Source organism: Phascolarctos cinereus, unplaced genomic scaffold (genome assembly GCF_003287225.1).
Source record: "Phascolarctos cinereus isolate Bilbo 61053 unplaced genomic scaffold, phaCin_HiC Scaffold_4;HRSCAF=312, whole genome shotgun sequence".
Lineage (NCBI taxonomy): Eukaryota > Metazoa > Chordata > Mammalia > Diprotodontia > Phascolarctidae > Phascolarctos > Phascolarctos cinereus.
In genome coordinates this window covers 325,068,864-325,082,275 of record NW_027555847.1, presented here as the reverse complement: position 1 = coordinate 325,082,275, position 13,412 = coordinate 325,068,864, and the positions used below count along the sequence as shown (strand labels likewise).

The window sequence follows — 13,412 nt, the reverse complement described above, 5'->3', positions numbered from 1 at the left end:
TAAGGTTACAAATGTAGAAAGTAGTAGGGCAGGCAACTGAACGCAGGTCCTCTAGCTCCAAAATCCAGCATGCTTCCTGCTACTTTAGAAAGAGGAAAAAGAGGAGTATCTTAGCATTTTGGTGGTCCCTAAGAATCTCATTTCAGTTAAATGATGCAGTAGATAGAGTGCCAGCACTGGAATCAGGAAGATTTCATCTTCCTGAGTCCAAATCTGGCCTCAGACACGTATTAGCTGTGTGACCCTGGGCAAGTCACTTCACCCTATTTGCCTCAATTTCCTCATCTGAAAAATGAGCTGGAGAAGGAAATAGCAAACCTTTCCAGTATCTTTGCCAAGAAAACACCAAATGAGGCCATGAGAGTCACCTGGACATGACTGAAAATGACTGAACAACAAAAAACTCATTGTGAAAGTGGCTGCTTGATTGTGAGGCCATGCTTGGACAGAGAAGCAAGTCTTTTTTTCATTTGGGCCGGGGAGGGGAGGGCAGAGTGGTCTTTACTCACTTGGCAGGTCACAGTAAAAGATGGACCTTAACTTTTAACAATTATTGGATAATTGAAGGGTTCACAAGGTGATTTGAAGAAGTTTTTAAAACTAGACCATTTCTGAGAGTGGTTAGAGTGGGATTAGCCTGGATGACCTTGTATAACAGTTTCCTATTGCTTTGAGGACCAAATATAAACTCCTCCATATGATTTTTAAAGCCCTTCACGATCTTACCTTTCTAGCTGTATGACTACTATGTCTTCCAGCTAAACTGATTTCTTTGCTGTTGTCCCAAATCCCCATCCCAGCTCCTGACTCTCTCTGTACCTTGGCTTGGGCTTGGCCCCATCCCTAACTGAAATATACTCCCTCCCCTCTTCCAAAGATACTGGTTTGCCATTTCCTTCTCCAGCTCATTTTACAGAAGAGGAAACTGAGGCACACAGGGTGAAGTGACTTGCCTAGAGTCACACAAAGGTAGCAAGTGTCTGAGCCCAGATTTGAACTCAGAAAGATGAGTCTTCCTGACTTCAGGCCTGACACTTGGTCCACTGCACCCCCGAGGTGCTCTCTAAGGACCTTATTTCCTTAAAGCTCAGCTCAGGCCCTACCTACTTGAGGAAGACTTTCCTGGTCTCTCTCCCTTACCTGGAAACTGATAGTAATGTGGTCCTCCCTGACTTCTTGTACCCCACCCCTGGTAGAAAAGAAGCTCCTTGAGGGCAGGAATTTTTGTCTTTGTATTCCCAGACCGCCATCTTCAGCGAGATTTTAGGGACCACCAAAAAGCTGACCTCCTCCCTTCTACGTGCCTAGCACTGTACCTGGTTTGTCTAAGTGTTTAATGAATGCTTGTTGAATTGAATTGAATTGAATCATGTAATATTGTAGTTATACGTGTTTGTATTATATCCCCCTTCTAAACTGCCAGCTAAATGAAAACAGGAACCCTTAAACTGTGAGTTCCTTGAGGGAGAGCACTGTTTTTATTTTTGTTTTCTATTTCCCACATAAACGCGTCCCAACTTGACGTGACAACTCAGTCCTAAGAAAATGTTGCCTCTCTCTCGGTATCTAGTGAATGCTTTGTTATGGTAGGTGCCTGCTGAGTAATTGATGACATTTATAAAACGTTTTTAGCTTTTAGCCCATTTGATTCTCCCAGTAGCTTGGTGAAGTATTACTCCCATTTTACAGAAAATGAAACTGAGGACCAGGGAGGTTCCTCACAGTCACATGATAAATGTCAGAGGCAGGTCTGAAACCAGGGGCCCTCCTGATTTGATGTTGGCAATCACTATAACTCTCCTGCCCAAGTGAGATTCTTTTCTCCTCCTCCCTTTAAGGACCACACCCCTTCCCCCCTATAACGTCTCACAGACCTGGTTCAGAAAACTTATTCTGGTGCCTTGTCTTTATTGCTCGTTTCCAACTCCTCCTGTGTATAACTTGTTTGTACATAGCTATTTGCATGTTGTCTCTCCCACTAGACCATGAGCTCCTCAGAAGCAAGGACCCTCTTTTCCCTTTGTTTGATTTTCAGTGCTTGGACCTATGCCTGGCACATAGTGGGCACTTAACAAATGTTTATTGATATAGACTCTCTGTTACGGGGATTTTTTTTTCTTACCATTTTGATTGAGACCCTGGTTCTTACACAAGCTAACTAGAAAAAAAAAAACAAACAGGAATATTGCTTGGTGCTTTCAGATTTTAGTAGAGTAGGTACTTTTTATTTAGTCTCCTTTTCTCTAACAAAATAAATCATCAATGGCCTGTAAAATCTTTCTTCCTGGGGTCTCCTAGAGGCATTTCATAATTTTCATTGCCGTTCTTCAGGCCCCTTCCCATTTAGCCTGCTGTAATTCTGCTGGTGCGGGAGGGCAGTTCCCTCACAGACCTAAGGGCCCCTATCATTCTCCCTGAAAGTTCTCGCTATCCATCACCTTTCCCTAGTTTTATCTTCCTGCAGTTTCGGCTGCCTATGACTAGAGTCTGTGAATGTGTCACCGATACATCTTTACCATCTTCCCTTGCAGCAGTGAAAGAAAACGACTACTTGGGAGGGAGTTCCAGAGCATCTGCCCTCACTGAAAGGCAATGTGGTATCATGAAAACGGCCCTGAGTCTGAAATCAGAATTCAAGGATGTAGAGCTGGAAGGGACCTTAGGCATTATCTAGGCCAAGAGAAGCTCAGAGAAGGGAGGCATCTGGCCCAGGAGGTCACATATGGGAAACATCAGAGCCAGAACTCGGATCTAGGTCTTATGACTCATCCAGATGAATCCACAGCTCCAAAGCACTATGGATGGCACTGCTTAAAATCTCATTTTTCTCACCTGTGAAATGGGGGTAATGATGCATTCAGTCCCTCCCGTAGAGGGTCATTCTGAGCAAACAAGGTAAAGTACATAGAGCATTTTGTAATTTAAAGCACTAAATGAATGGAGAGTCAACCTCTAACATAGTTCTGGGTTCCAACATAGTCAAACTGTGTTCAAGCCTCATCTCTTTTTTTAAATATAATTTTTAAAACCCTGAAACTTTTTTGTTTTTCGAGAGAATTGGGGCTAAGTGACTTGCCCAGGGTCACACAGTTGGTAAGTGTCAAGTGTCTGGTCTGAGACCTAGATTTGGATTCAGGTCCTCCTGCCTCCCAGGTCATTGCTCCATCCACTGACCTTAGTTCAACTGTCTTAACTTGTCAGGTGTTCTAGACCAGTCGTTCTCAGAATGTGCTCCTGGGATCCCTAGAGAGTCCCTGATACCTTTCAGGGAGTCCATGAAAGCAAAACTATTTTCATAGTAATACTAAGACATTTTAATTTCTAATATGGTAAATAGCAATAGATAGAACCCACATAAACAAAATTTCTTTGGGATCCCCAACGATTTTTCATAATATAAAGGGGTCTTGAGATCAAAAAGTTTGAGATTCATTACTCTCTAAGACTGTAAGTTGTAAACGTGCTGACATGCTGAGGTAGAGGGAGTTTCCTTCTTCTGGAGGTACCTGTGTTAATGAAAGTAGAGTAAGACCCTATGTATAAGTTTTGTTTGGTCATTTTCAGTCATGTCTGACTCTTTGTGACTCCATTTAGGGTTTTCTTGGCAAAGACCATTTCCTTCTCCAGATCATTTGACAATGAGGAAACTGAGGCTAACAGGATGAAGTGACTTGCCCAGGGTCACACAGCTAGTACTTGTCTGAGCTCAGATTTGAACTCAGGAAGAAGAGACTTTAGGCCTGGTGCTGCTCTGTGCACTATGGTGTCACCTAGTGGCACTCATATGCAAGTAATCAGTTATGAATTTCTCTTAATATGAGACTGCCAGGAGAGAAATTAGAAAGGGACAAGGCTGATTAAGCCAGGGCAAAATGACTATTTAACCAGCCTTTCCCCCCTCCTCCGAATGGCAGAGGGGTGTAGGAAAAGGGAGCTAGGCCTCAGTTTTCTCCTCTGTAAAGTGAGGGGGTTGGACAAGATGATATCTAAGGTGCCTTCTAGCCCCAAATCCTTGGACCCTCTTTCCATTATATTACATTGCCTTTGGAGGAGGGAGGATGTTCCCTCCTCCAAAGCTCCAAGCAGTCATTTTCTTTCATTGCTCCAAGAGAAGATGGTAAACATGCATCAGTGACACATTCATGGGCTTTAGTAGCAGGCAGCTGGGACTGCAGAGAGATAAAACTCGGGGTATGTCTACAAATGAACGAAAATCTTATATATTTGACTTTTCAGCTTGAGTAATAAGCTGACCACAATGAATGAAGTCCTTTCAGCTCCTTGGATGAAAGGTCTTTAGAAATTTGTGTTAATACAGTGGTTGGGAAATTATAATTGAATCATAGGTTCATAGATTTAGATCGGGAAGAGACCTTAGGGATCATCTAATTTCACCTCCTTTAATTTACAAAAGAAGAAATTGAGGCCTAGAGAGGGGGGAAGAAACTTGCCCAAGGCCAGTCAGCTAACGAATTAGTAAAGCTACAGTTAAAACTGATCTTCCTTCTCCAGATCCTACATTGCATAAGATTCAATGGACTTACCTCATACTTCTCCCTTCCATATGGGTATATTGAAATATGGCCTGTCCCACTTGGACACTTTTACTTACTCTATTCCCTAAGACTTTGGGGATCCAGACCTATGATTCCTTCCTTCTTTCCTTCCTTCTTTCCTTCCTTCTTTCCTTCCTTCCTTCTCTCCTTCCTTCTCTCTTTCCTTCTCTCTCTCTCTCTCTCTCTCTCTCTCTCTCTCTCTCTCTCTCTTTCTTTCTCTCTTTCTTTCTCTCTCTCTCTCTCTCTCTCTCTCTCTCTCTTTCTTTCTTTCTTTCTTTCTTTCTTTCTTTCTTTCTTTCTTTCTTTCTTTCTTTCTTTCTTTCTTTCTTTCTTATCATTGGTATTGGGGAAAGCACTGTGTGTAAACTCTCTTTGTTGATGCCAGGCAACAACTGAGTCTCTCTGTAATTTATATTCCAGAAGAGTCCCCTGGAATGCTATGAGGTTCAATGAATACATCCATGATCTCACAACTAGTATAAGGTGTCCCAAAAGTCTTAGTGCAGTTTTAAGCTTGAAGAAAAATAAATGCCACAGACTTATTTTTTAAATCCTTTGAAAGTTTAACTATTAATATATTTCTTACATGCTTACTGAGTTTTGTGAATTTTTAGCAAAACATTTTAATTTGAACAAGATGGATCACCCTGTTTTACACATTATATTATCACCTCAGACCTGAGGATTAGTGGAGTGGATCCTCTTGCTTGTCCACCTCAGTTATCTGATCTATCTCCACTAGTCTTTTTTCTTGTTAGGTTTTCAAAACTGTCATGTACGCATCAAAACCTTTTTGTCTGGATCATATTAAGGCTAAAATGTAATCTTTTTGATTGCTGAGCAAGCAACTGATGAAAACTTTTACAAAATTCAAAAATTCACTAAAGCGATATTCAGCATGAGGCAGTAGTCATGTGAAATTTTAATAAGAAAGATAGGAATATTTAAAAATATATAATTACCCTTTCAAGTGTTATTTTTTGTAAGTTAGTGGCATTTGTATTTCTGAAGTTATTAAAACTTAACACTGCACTAAGACTTTTGGGACACTATGTCAGAAGTAGTACTTGAACCCACCTACTACAACTATTCCCATGCTGCCTTTCTGTCTATACCTAAAATGAATGTAGTTTCCAAATAAAAAATCAGGATACATGGTTTGACAAAGCATGTTTCTTTTGCCAAGCATTATTAGAAGGACTCATTCTTTTCTTGAAGTTGCAACTGCCCTGGCTTTGCCAGGGCATACATATGGTTCAGACAGCTAGCTAGCTAGCTAGCTAGCTAGATAAGATAAGATAGAGAGCTAGATATACATATGCATGTATATACATATATATATGTTTACATATACATATATGTATGTATGTGTGTGTATGTATGTGTGTATATGTGTGTATATATATATATATATATATATATATATTGTTTATATACTCCTACTCCTCCAACAACCTCCAGCCTTTGCTATCTAGCTCCAATGCTACCTCTTCCATGAAGCCTTCCTTGATTTACCTAGTGAAATTCCCGATTGAGGTTGTGTATCTCTTTTGCATTTCTCGTGTCCCACTCTGTTATTAATATGAGCTCCTTGAAGGCAGAGCTTGCTTCACTTTTGTCTTTGCATCACTAGTGTGTATAGCGTGTTCTAAGTGCTTAATATATACTGGCTGAAATGAATTTAATGAAATTGAATATAGTGACTTCTCATGCTGGATTATAAGTTCCATGATGGCAGGGATTGGGTCCTGTTTATCTTTGTATCTCCCTCCAGTCCAGCATAATGCTCTAAGTTCCAGGGGTGGGGAACCTGTGGCCTCAAGGCCATATGGGGCCCTATAGGTCCTCAAGTGTGGCCCTGATTAAGTCAAAGGGCTGCACTTGAGGACCTAGAGGGCCTTATATGGCCTGGAAGCCATAGGTTCCCCACCCCTGCGGGTCTAAACATAGGGATAGGGACAGGGACTAGACCTGGGACATCATTGGTATTGGGGACTTTCAGGTGGGGAAACTCCCTCTCCCAATATGGGTCAACACCTTCTCTGTTAACTTATAATCATAGGGAGAGCTCACTAAATCTCTGCACACAGTAAGGGTTTAATACTTGTTCACTGGATTGTTAATGAGAACATAGACAAGGGAACAAATGTGGCCACAGCCAAATACTGGGCTGTGCAGCCTGGTTGCTGCAGCACTGGATGAGAATGGGAAGCTGAGCACTGAAGAGCCATCTGTGGGAACTGCTTTCTTGGGCTTCTAGAGCACTTAAACCAGTTCCCAGTTCAAGGTTTTTGGTTATTCCTTGGACCATTACCAAGAAACATTGTAGTAAGTTCCTCAATTTGTCTGTGAGTGCATTGGCTGGGCTGGCCCTAGGCTGTCTACTAAAGGCCTTCTAGGAGATCTCACTGACTTCCCAGCTTTCTTCCCTGATGGTGGATCCAGACCCAAATCACCATACCTAGAACACACATGGGATCCACATGTTTTTAGGACCTCAAACTGTACCATTCTACTCAAACTGACCCACGTTCAGAATGTATGACCAGTCCAGCTCTATCTAAAGGGACCTAGTCTCTCTCCTCATTTCCACCTCCTGGTTTCCCTGGCATCCTTCGATGCTACAATCTTACCTTCTGCCTTTCTTCATCACCCTTTAATGCTAGTGCCTTTGCTTGTTGATTTTCTCCAATTTATGCTTTATATAGGAGCAGCTAGGTGGTGCAGTGGATAGAGTGCCAGACTTGGAATCAGGAAGACTTGTCTTCATGGGTTCAAATCCAGCCTCAGACTAGCTGGGTGACCCTGGGCAAGTCACTTCTTCCTGTCTGCCTCAGTTTCCTTATCTGTCAAGTGAGCTGGGGGAGGAAATGGCAAACCACTCCAGTACCTTTGCCAAGGAAACCTCAAATTGGGCCACAGAGAGTCAGACATAACTGAAACAACCAAGCACCAATGACATACATGTCAAGGGAAAGTCAGCCCCACCATGCGTTCATGTGAAGCCTTATTCATTTCCCAAGGTTGGGTTTTAGGGACACTTGAGACTTATTTCCTGTTTATAGAGAAATACTAGTATTAGTAGAAAGGGCATAATCTCAGCCAACAGTTGTCTGCACTTCATATAGAATTACTACATTGGAAAGAAAGAACATGGTTTCCAGCATTAGAAGACCTGGGTTTGACCTATGGATTTTGCTGCCCTCAAGACCTTGGGTAAGTCTCTCAGTCTCTGTTTCCTCATACGAAAAATAAAGTTGTACCAGATAGCCTCTGAGGTCCATTCCACCCCTTGATCTAGGGCTCTTTGCCCTCTGTGATGCTCAGATCCTTCTAGAGCTAGGCCATGGAGTGGCTCTGTGATCATTGTTTTTGGCCTGCTCTGCTAGCAGTTACCAAGACTATTGCCTATATGGAGGAACGCTTTGCTCAGGAGCTACTAACAAAAATGAGGGCTTTTCACTGAACTTGGATGCTTGCTTCCTTAGCCTTTGGAAACCAGGTGATCTGAAAAATGAAAGTGGTCAGGGTTTGGGTCAAGGTCTACATAACCTGAGATTTCTCAAGGCCTGTAGCACCTTGGAGTACCCACATGACTTCACAACAGCAGGAGGAAGCCTGACCTGGTGGCCTTCAGGAGTAGCAGGATGAGGCATAAAATCTCTATGTTTTCCCCCCTTTCTTTCACCCTTAAAGTAAAGCTAATTGAGCAGGCAAGAGTCAGCAACTCTGGGCCTTCTGGTGCTTGGCTCTGCAAGTCCTGTCGACTCTCAGATGTGCTCCACCTTCCCCCAAGCAATGCAGCCAGCAGTTCATATAATCCCTAAATTAGAGGTGGAAGGAAACTTAGAGGTCATCTTGTCCAGGCCTCTCATTTTACTGATGAGGAAACTAAGGCTAGGAGAGGTTAAAGAACCTGCCAAGCTCACCCACAGATGGTATCTGAGCCCTCTGGCTCTAAGCCTTCAGGGCCCAGCATCAGGCAGCCTTCTGGGAAACTGGGCTAGACATTCTGTCTACTCCCACCCAGAGGGAGTTGAACTGATGAGTCTAAAGTAAAATTAGCACAAAAAGAAGTGATTTTTAAAAAAAAGAAAAGAAAGAAAAGAGGGTGATCGAGGCATCTTTTTAAAAAGAAATTAGAGAAAACAGAAGGAAGACCAGAAGGAAAGTCAGATAAATAGGATGACTTTGAGAGCTACATGTTGAACTTATATTTAAAAAGAAAAGCAAGGTGAACATAACAGAACACTGAGGTTTCAGTGTAACATTCTTTTTTTTGCGTAGTATGCGCATGGACATACTCTATTTAGTATTTGCTATACTCGGAATTAAAATAAAAATTAATAATTAAAAAAAAAAGAAAAAGAAAACCCCAAATGAAGGAATGGTGTCACTTCTGTCATAGCCAACATGCTCGCTTATTAAATACAGCAATTTTATGGTGATGCGTTGAACTGAAAGCTAATCTTTCAACAGGAGTTGATCACTGGGCCACAGATATGTCCATTTAGAGACTGAGAGATTTTCCCTGCCCGTGTGTATCATATATTTTTGTAGTTCTGCCCTGTCCGTCTTCAAGGACAGACTTTTAGGATGTCTTTAAGAAAAGTCCTCTGGGGGCAGCTAGGTGGCGCAGAGGATAGAGCACTGGCCCTGGAGTCAGGAGGACCTGAGTTCAAATCCAGCCTCAGACCAAACACTTGACACTTAGCTGCGTGACCCTGGGCAAGTCACGTAACCCCAATTGCCTAAAAAGAAAAAAAAAGGATTAAAAAAAAGAAAAAGAAAAGTCCTCTGGCTTCAGACACTTGACATTTACTAGCTGTGTGACCCTGGGCAAGTCATTTAACCACATTGCGCAGCCAAAAAAAAAAAAAAGAAATGTTCCCTGGTTAACACCTGTGTTATCATCAAAGTAGGCAATTCACAATATGGAAGCTTTCTACAATGAAGGCAACTCATTTGTAATTTAACAGTCTTAGAGATTTGCTTGGAACACTGGGTGCTTAAGCTCCTTGTCTAGGGCCTGAAGCTAGTATTAACCAATCAATTAGCCAACAAGAATTTATTAAGGGCTCACCTTTAAGTCTGAATGGGGACACAAACACAAAAAGGAAAATAGTCCCTTCCCTCTGAGAGTTTACTAAGTGGTGATGTAGATAGAGAGCTACTAGATAGGAGTCAGGAAGACTCATCTTCTTGAGTTCAGATCTGGCCTCAAACACTTACTAGCTGTGTGACCCTGAACAAGGTCCTTCACCCTGTTTCCCTCAATTTCCTCATCTGCCAAATGAGCTGGAGAAGAAAATGGCAAACCACTCCAATATCTTTTCCAAGAAAACTCCAAATGGGGGGTCACAGCAAATCAGAATATGACTTAACAACAACTACACACACACACACACACACACATACACACACACACATGTATATACAGATACACACATATATATGTATGTGTCTATACATATATACACACATATATCACATGCATAAAGCAGCTCTTCCTGACTTCAAGACCAGATTTCTGCTTACACTGTCCTTAACAAACATCCTTGGTGCTGCAAAAAAGTCTCAGTTCTAGACCAAGGGATCTTAACTTTTCCTGTTTCAGAGACCCTTTTGCCAGTCTAATGAAGCCTATGTACTCTTTTAAGTACACACACACACGCATTAAAAAAAATACATAGCATTATAAAGGAAACCAATTATGCTGAAATTAGTTAAGAAAATTAAAAAATCAAAAACACAAGTTCATGGATAATGAGTGAAGAAATTCTGGTCTGATGCACCCTTCTCATGTTCAACGATTCTGTTCCTAGTCTGACAACAACCTAACCTTCATCTGTCTAATTTCAAACCATCTTTATTCTTGCTTCGGTGTCTTATTTGTCTTTTTTATTTAACTTTTTTTTTTTAGTTGCTAGTAAACTCCAGTTTTTGGATTATGTTATTTTTAACCAAGCCTGTCTTCTTGGCCCGCATCCCACCATTCCTGTCTCCTAATTCTCGTACTGTTTTCAGTTGCTGATCTGATTTTTCTGGCCCTACCTCCGTCTAATTTGAAGGCCATCCTGTAGCATGGATCTGCTCTCAGCCATCAACCTCTCATATCAACCCCAATCCACCAAGACAACCCACTTTAGTCACAGAGAGGCCCAGTAGCCAAGATGCACCATGGAAGCAATTGTCAGACATGTCCTGGGCACTGGAAAAATAGATAATGCCAGGCAGCCACTCAGGGAGAACTGAGGAGGATGACTGAGAGTGGGCGTTTGAAAAGGAAATGGAAGAAGACTGAGCTCTCCAATAATCACCCTTAGAAACAACTCGTAGTTTGAAAAATATAGTTTGAGTCCGTAGAAGTCAGGTACAATTTGCCTCTTCTCTCCTTTTTTATTCTTTGTATTGGAATGGAAAAATGGAGAGCTGTGGGAAAAATTAGAGTCCATGCAGAGGGCTGTAAGTCCATAAGATTTAGAGCTGTAAAGGACCTTGGAGTTGTGAACATCTCAAAACCATAAATGGGTCACTTCCATCCCCCGTACTAATTATTGTAATGGAAGTCCAGCATACATCAGCAGGAATACCAGAGTGTAATGACTTATTTACAATACGAAATTATACGGTTACATGATGCAATATTGCATCATCAAAATTTTAATGCAGGAAAAACTCCACAAATTTATAATAAATTATTACATTTTAGATATTTTTAAAAAATGTATATTATTTTGAAATGGTGCGAATTTAAAAAAACATGAAAGGATTAAAGAAAGTAGATTTCTGGGAGGCACTGAGAAATTTTTTTCTTAAAAGGGGGCAGGTAGTAGGCCAAATAAGTTTGGGAACCTCTGCATTAACACTTATTTGCTCATTTGTGCCTTGTGAGAGTGAGGGATAAGCTAGTGGCAACAAGCTAGTCGATGCTTTGCCTTGAGACCCTTTCAATGACCCATTCTCTATGTTCATGGTCCCTTACATGTTCACTGGAAAGAGATCCCAACTTAGTATCAGAAAACCTGGGGTCTAATGACAGCTCTGCCACCCATTGGTTCTCTGATCTTGGGTTAGTTACTGGTCCTCAGTTTCCTAATCTGTAAAAATGAGAGGGTTGGCTTGACCTCTAAGGTTTCTTCTAGATCTAACATGCTGGGAGTCTGAAATAGAATTCTTTGTGGGGCAGGACTGTCTGATGAAAAAGATATTCCCAGACTTTTCCTTTCCTGACCCTGAGCTTTCCATTCCCCTCTCCCCCAAAGTCCTGTGTTTTCTGTCTGAGATATTTGACTTACTCCTCATGAAAGAAAATCTTTCCAGTTCCTCATTTTCCTTTTATTGAGGGAGATTGAACAGTGGCATGCTTGAACTCAGGCCAGATTTCGAATTGAGCATCTGGATTTCACCTAGAGAAAAACTATCTCCTCCCCTCCCCCATGTTCCGCCTTCCTCTCTTCCCTTCCCTCTCCTCCTTCCTCCCCTTTATAGCACTCACCTCCACGCACATCTGGGCTGCGGATTTAGCTCCTACCCATTGAGGAGTCAGTAGGCTGGCCAGAAACAGATAGCACATGTAACCTGCCATCTCAGAGACCATATGCACTCCAGCCCAGCTGGCCTGTTCAACCTTGAGTCAAGCAGTGGCCATCAACGAAATGTACAACAGCTCAGGAGCTCAAAGTGGTGCACTCTGAAAAAAGTGAATGCATGGGTCAAAGCTTTCACCCTTTGGGCAGTTCCTCCCTCCTCCCACAACAAAAAGAGGAAATCTCTCTGGGCCTGGGCCCCTCCCCACCCACCTACCACCAAAAGTTCAGCCCCACTGGGAGTATGAACGATTAACACAGCACTTCCTGATGGCAAACTTGGTATACTTGAGCAACACCCTAGCCTAGATGTTTTCGACCTGGGGTCCACAGATGGATTTCAGGGGGTCCATGAGCTTGGTTGGGAAAAATTTACATATATCTTTATTATCACCATAATTAGTTTCCTTTCTATGTATTTTATTCTGTGCTTTGAAAAAGTTAATTTGAGAGAGGATCCATAGGCTTCACCAGACTGGGGCGGGGGGGAGATGGGAAGGTTGAAACAAAAAAAGTGAAAAGCCCCCCTGGTCTACGCCTGGGGGTGGGCAGTGAAGTTGGCTAATAATTCATTTTGATGTGGACCAGTCTGAGTGTTTTGGCTGATGCTGAGAGCTTTCTGCCCCTGAAAATGAGAATTTGCTGGGAAGGCATAGAGATATATGTATGGTAGAGAACTCTGATTGGTTTGAGGAAGTTCCATAGAAAGGGAAGTTCCTTGCTTGGAGCAAGGTGAAGTGAGTACAGAGTAGGAAGGGCAGAAGAATGCCCTGAGGTTTGGGGTGAGATGGCACAGTGGGGGGGGAGGAGCCTGGGAAAAACTGGAAGAGGTCATCGTCTTCCTATGAGCTCTCACCCCAACACTTCCACCTATCCACCAAGCTTTCTTTCCTGATTCTCTGGGTTTACTTGGCACTGCGCTCCACTCCTACTTCCCTTCCTACATGTTTGCCCTCTCCTTAGTTTTCAATGATAAATCGTTATGTATTTCGTGTACCCAAAAATGAGCTGGAGAAGGAAATGGTAAACTACTCCAGTATCTTTGCCAAGAAAACCCCACAGAATACTGGCCCTGGAGTTTGGAGGATATGAATTCAAACATGGCCTCAGAAACTTACTAGCTATGTGACCCTGGGCAAGTCACTTAACCTTAATTGCCTCCAAAAAATAGAAAACTACATGGGCAGTATGGTCCATGATATCACAAAGAGTTGGACGTGATAGAACATCACCAATGTTATCTCACCTAACAGAATAGAAGCTCCTT

General features: G+C 42.2%; 1 protein-coding gene across 2 annotated transcripts in view; it reads right to left on the bottom strand.

Moving 5' to 3' along the window:
- CD180 (CD180 molecule) overlaps positions 1–12,303 on the bottom strand; it is a 39,778-nt gene extending 27,475 nt beyond the window's left edge. The window contains exon 1 of one of the 2 annotated variants that reach the window (XM_021007236.2): positions 12,055–12,303. In XM_021007236.2, the coding sequence (XP_020862895.1) occupies positions 12,055–12,156 (102 nt within the window). In that variant the 5' untranslated portion in view covers positions 12,157–12,303. The remainder of the gene's footprint in view (positions 1–12,054) is intronic. The other variant, XM_021007237.2, reaches the window with a different exon arrangement.
- Positions 12,304–13,412: the final 1,109 nt, after the last annotated feature.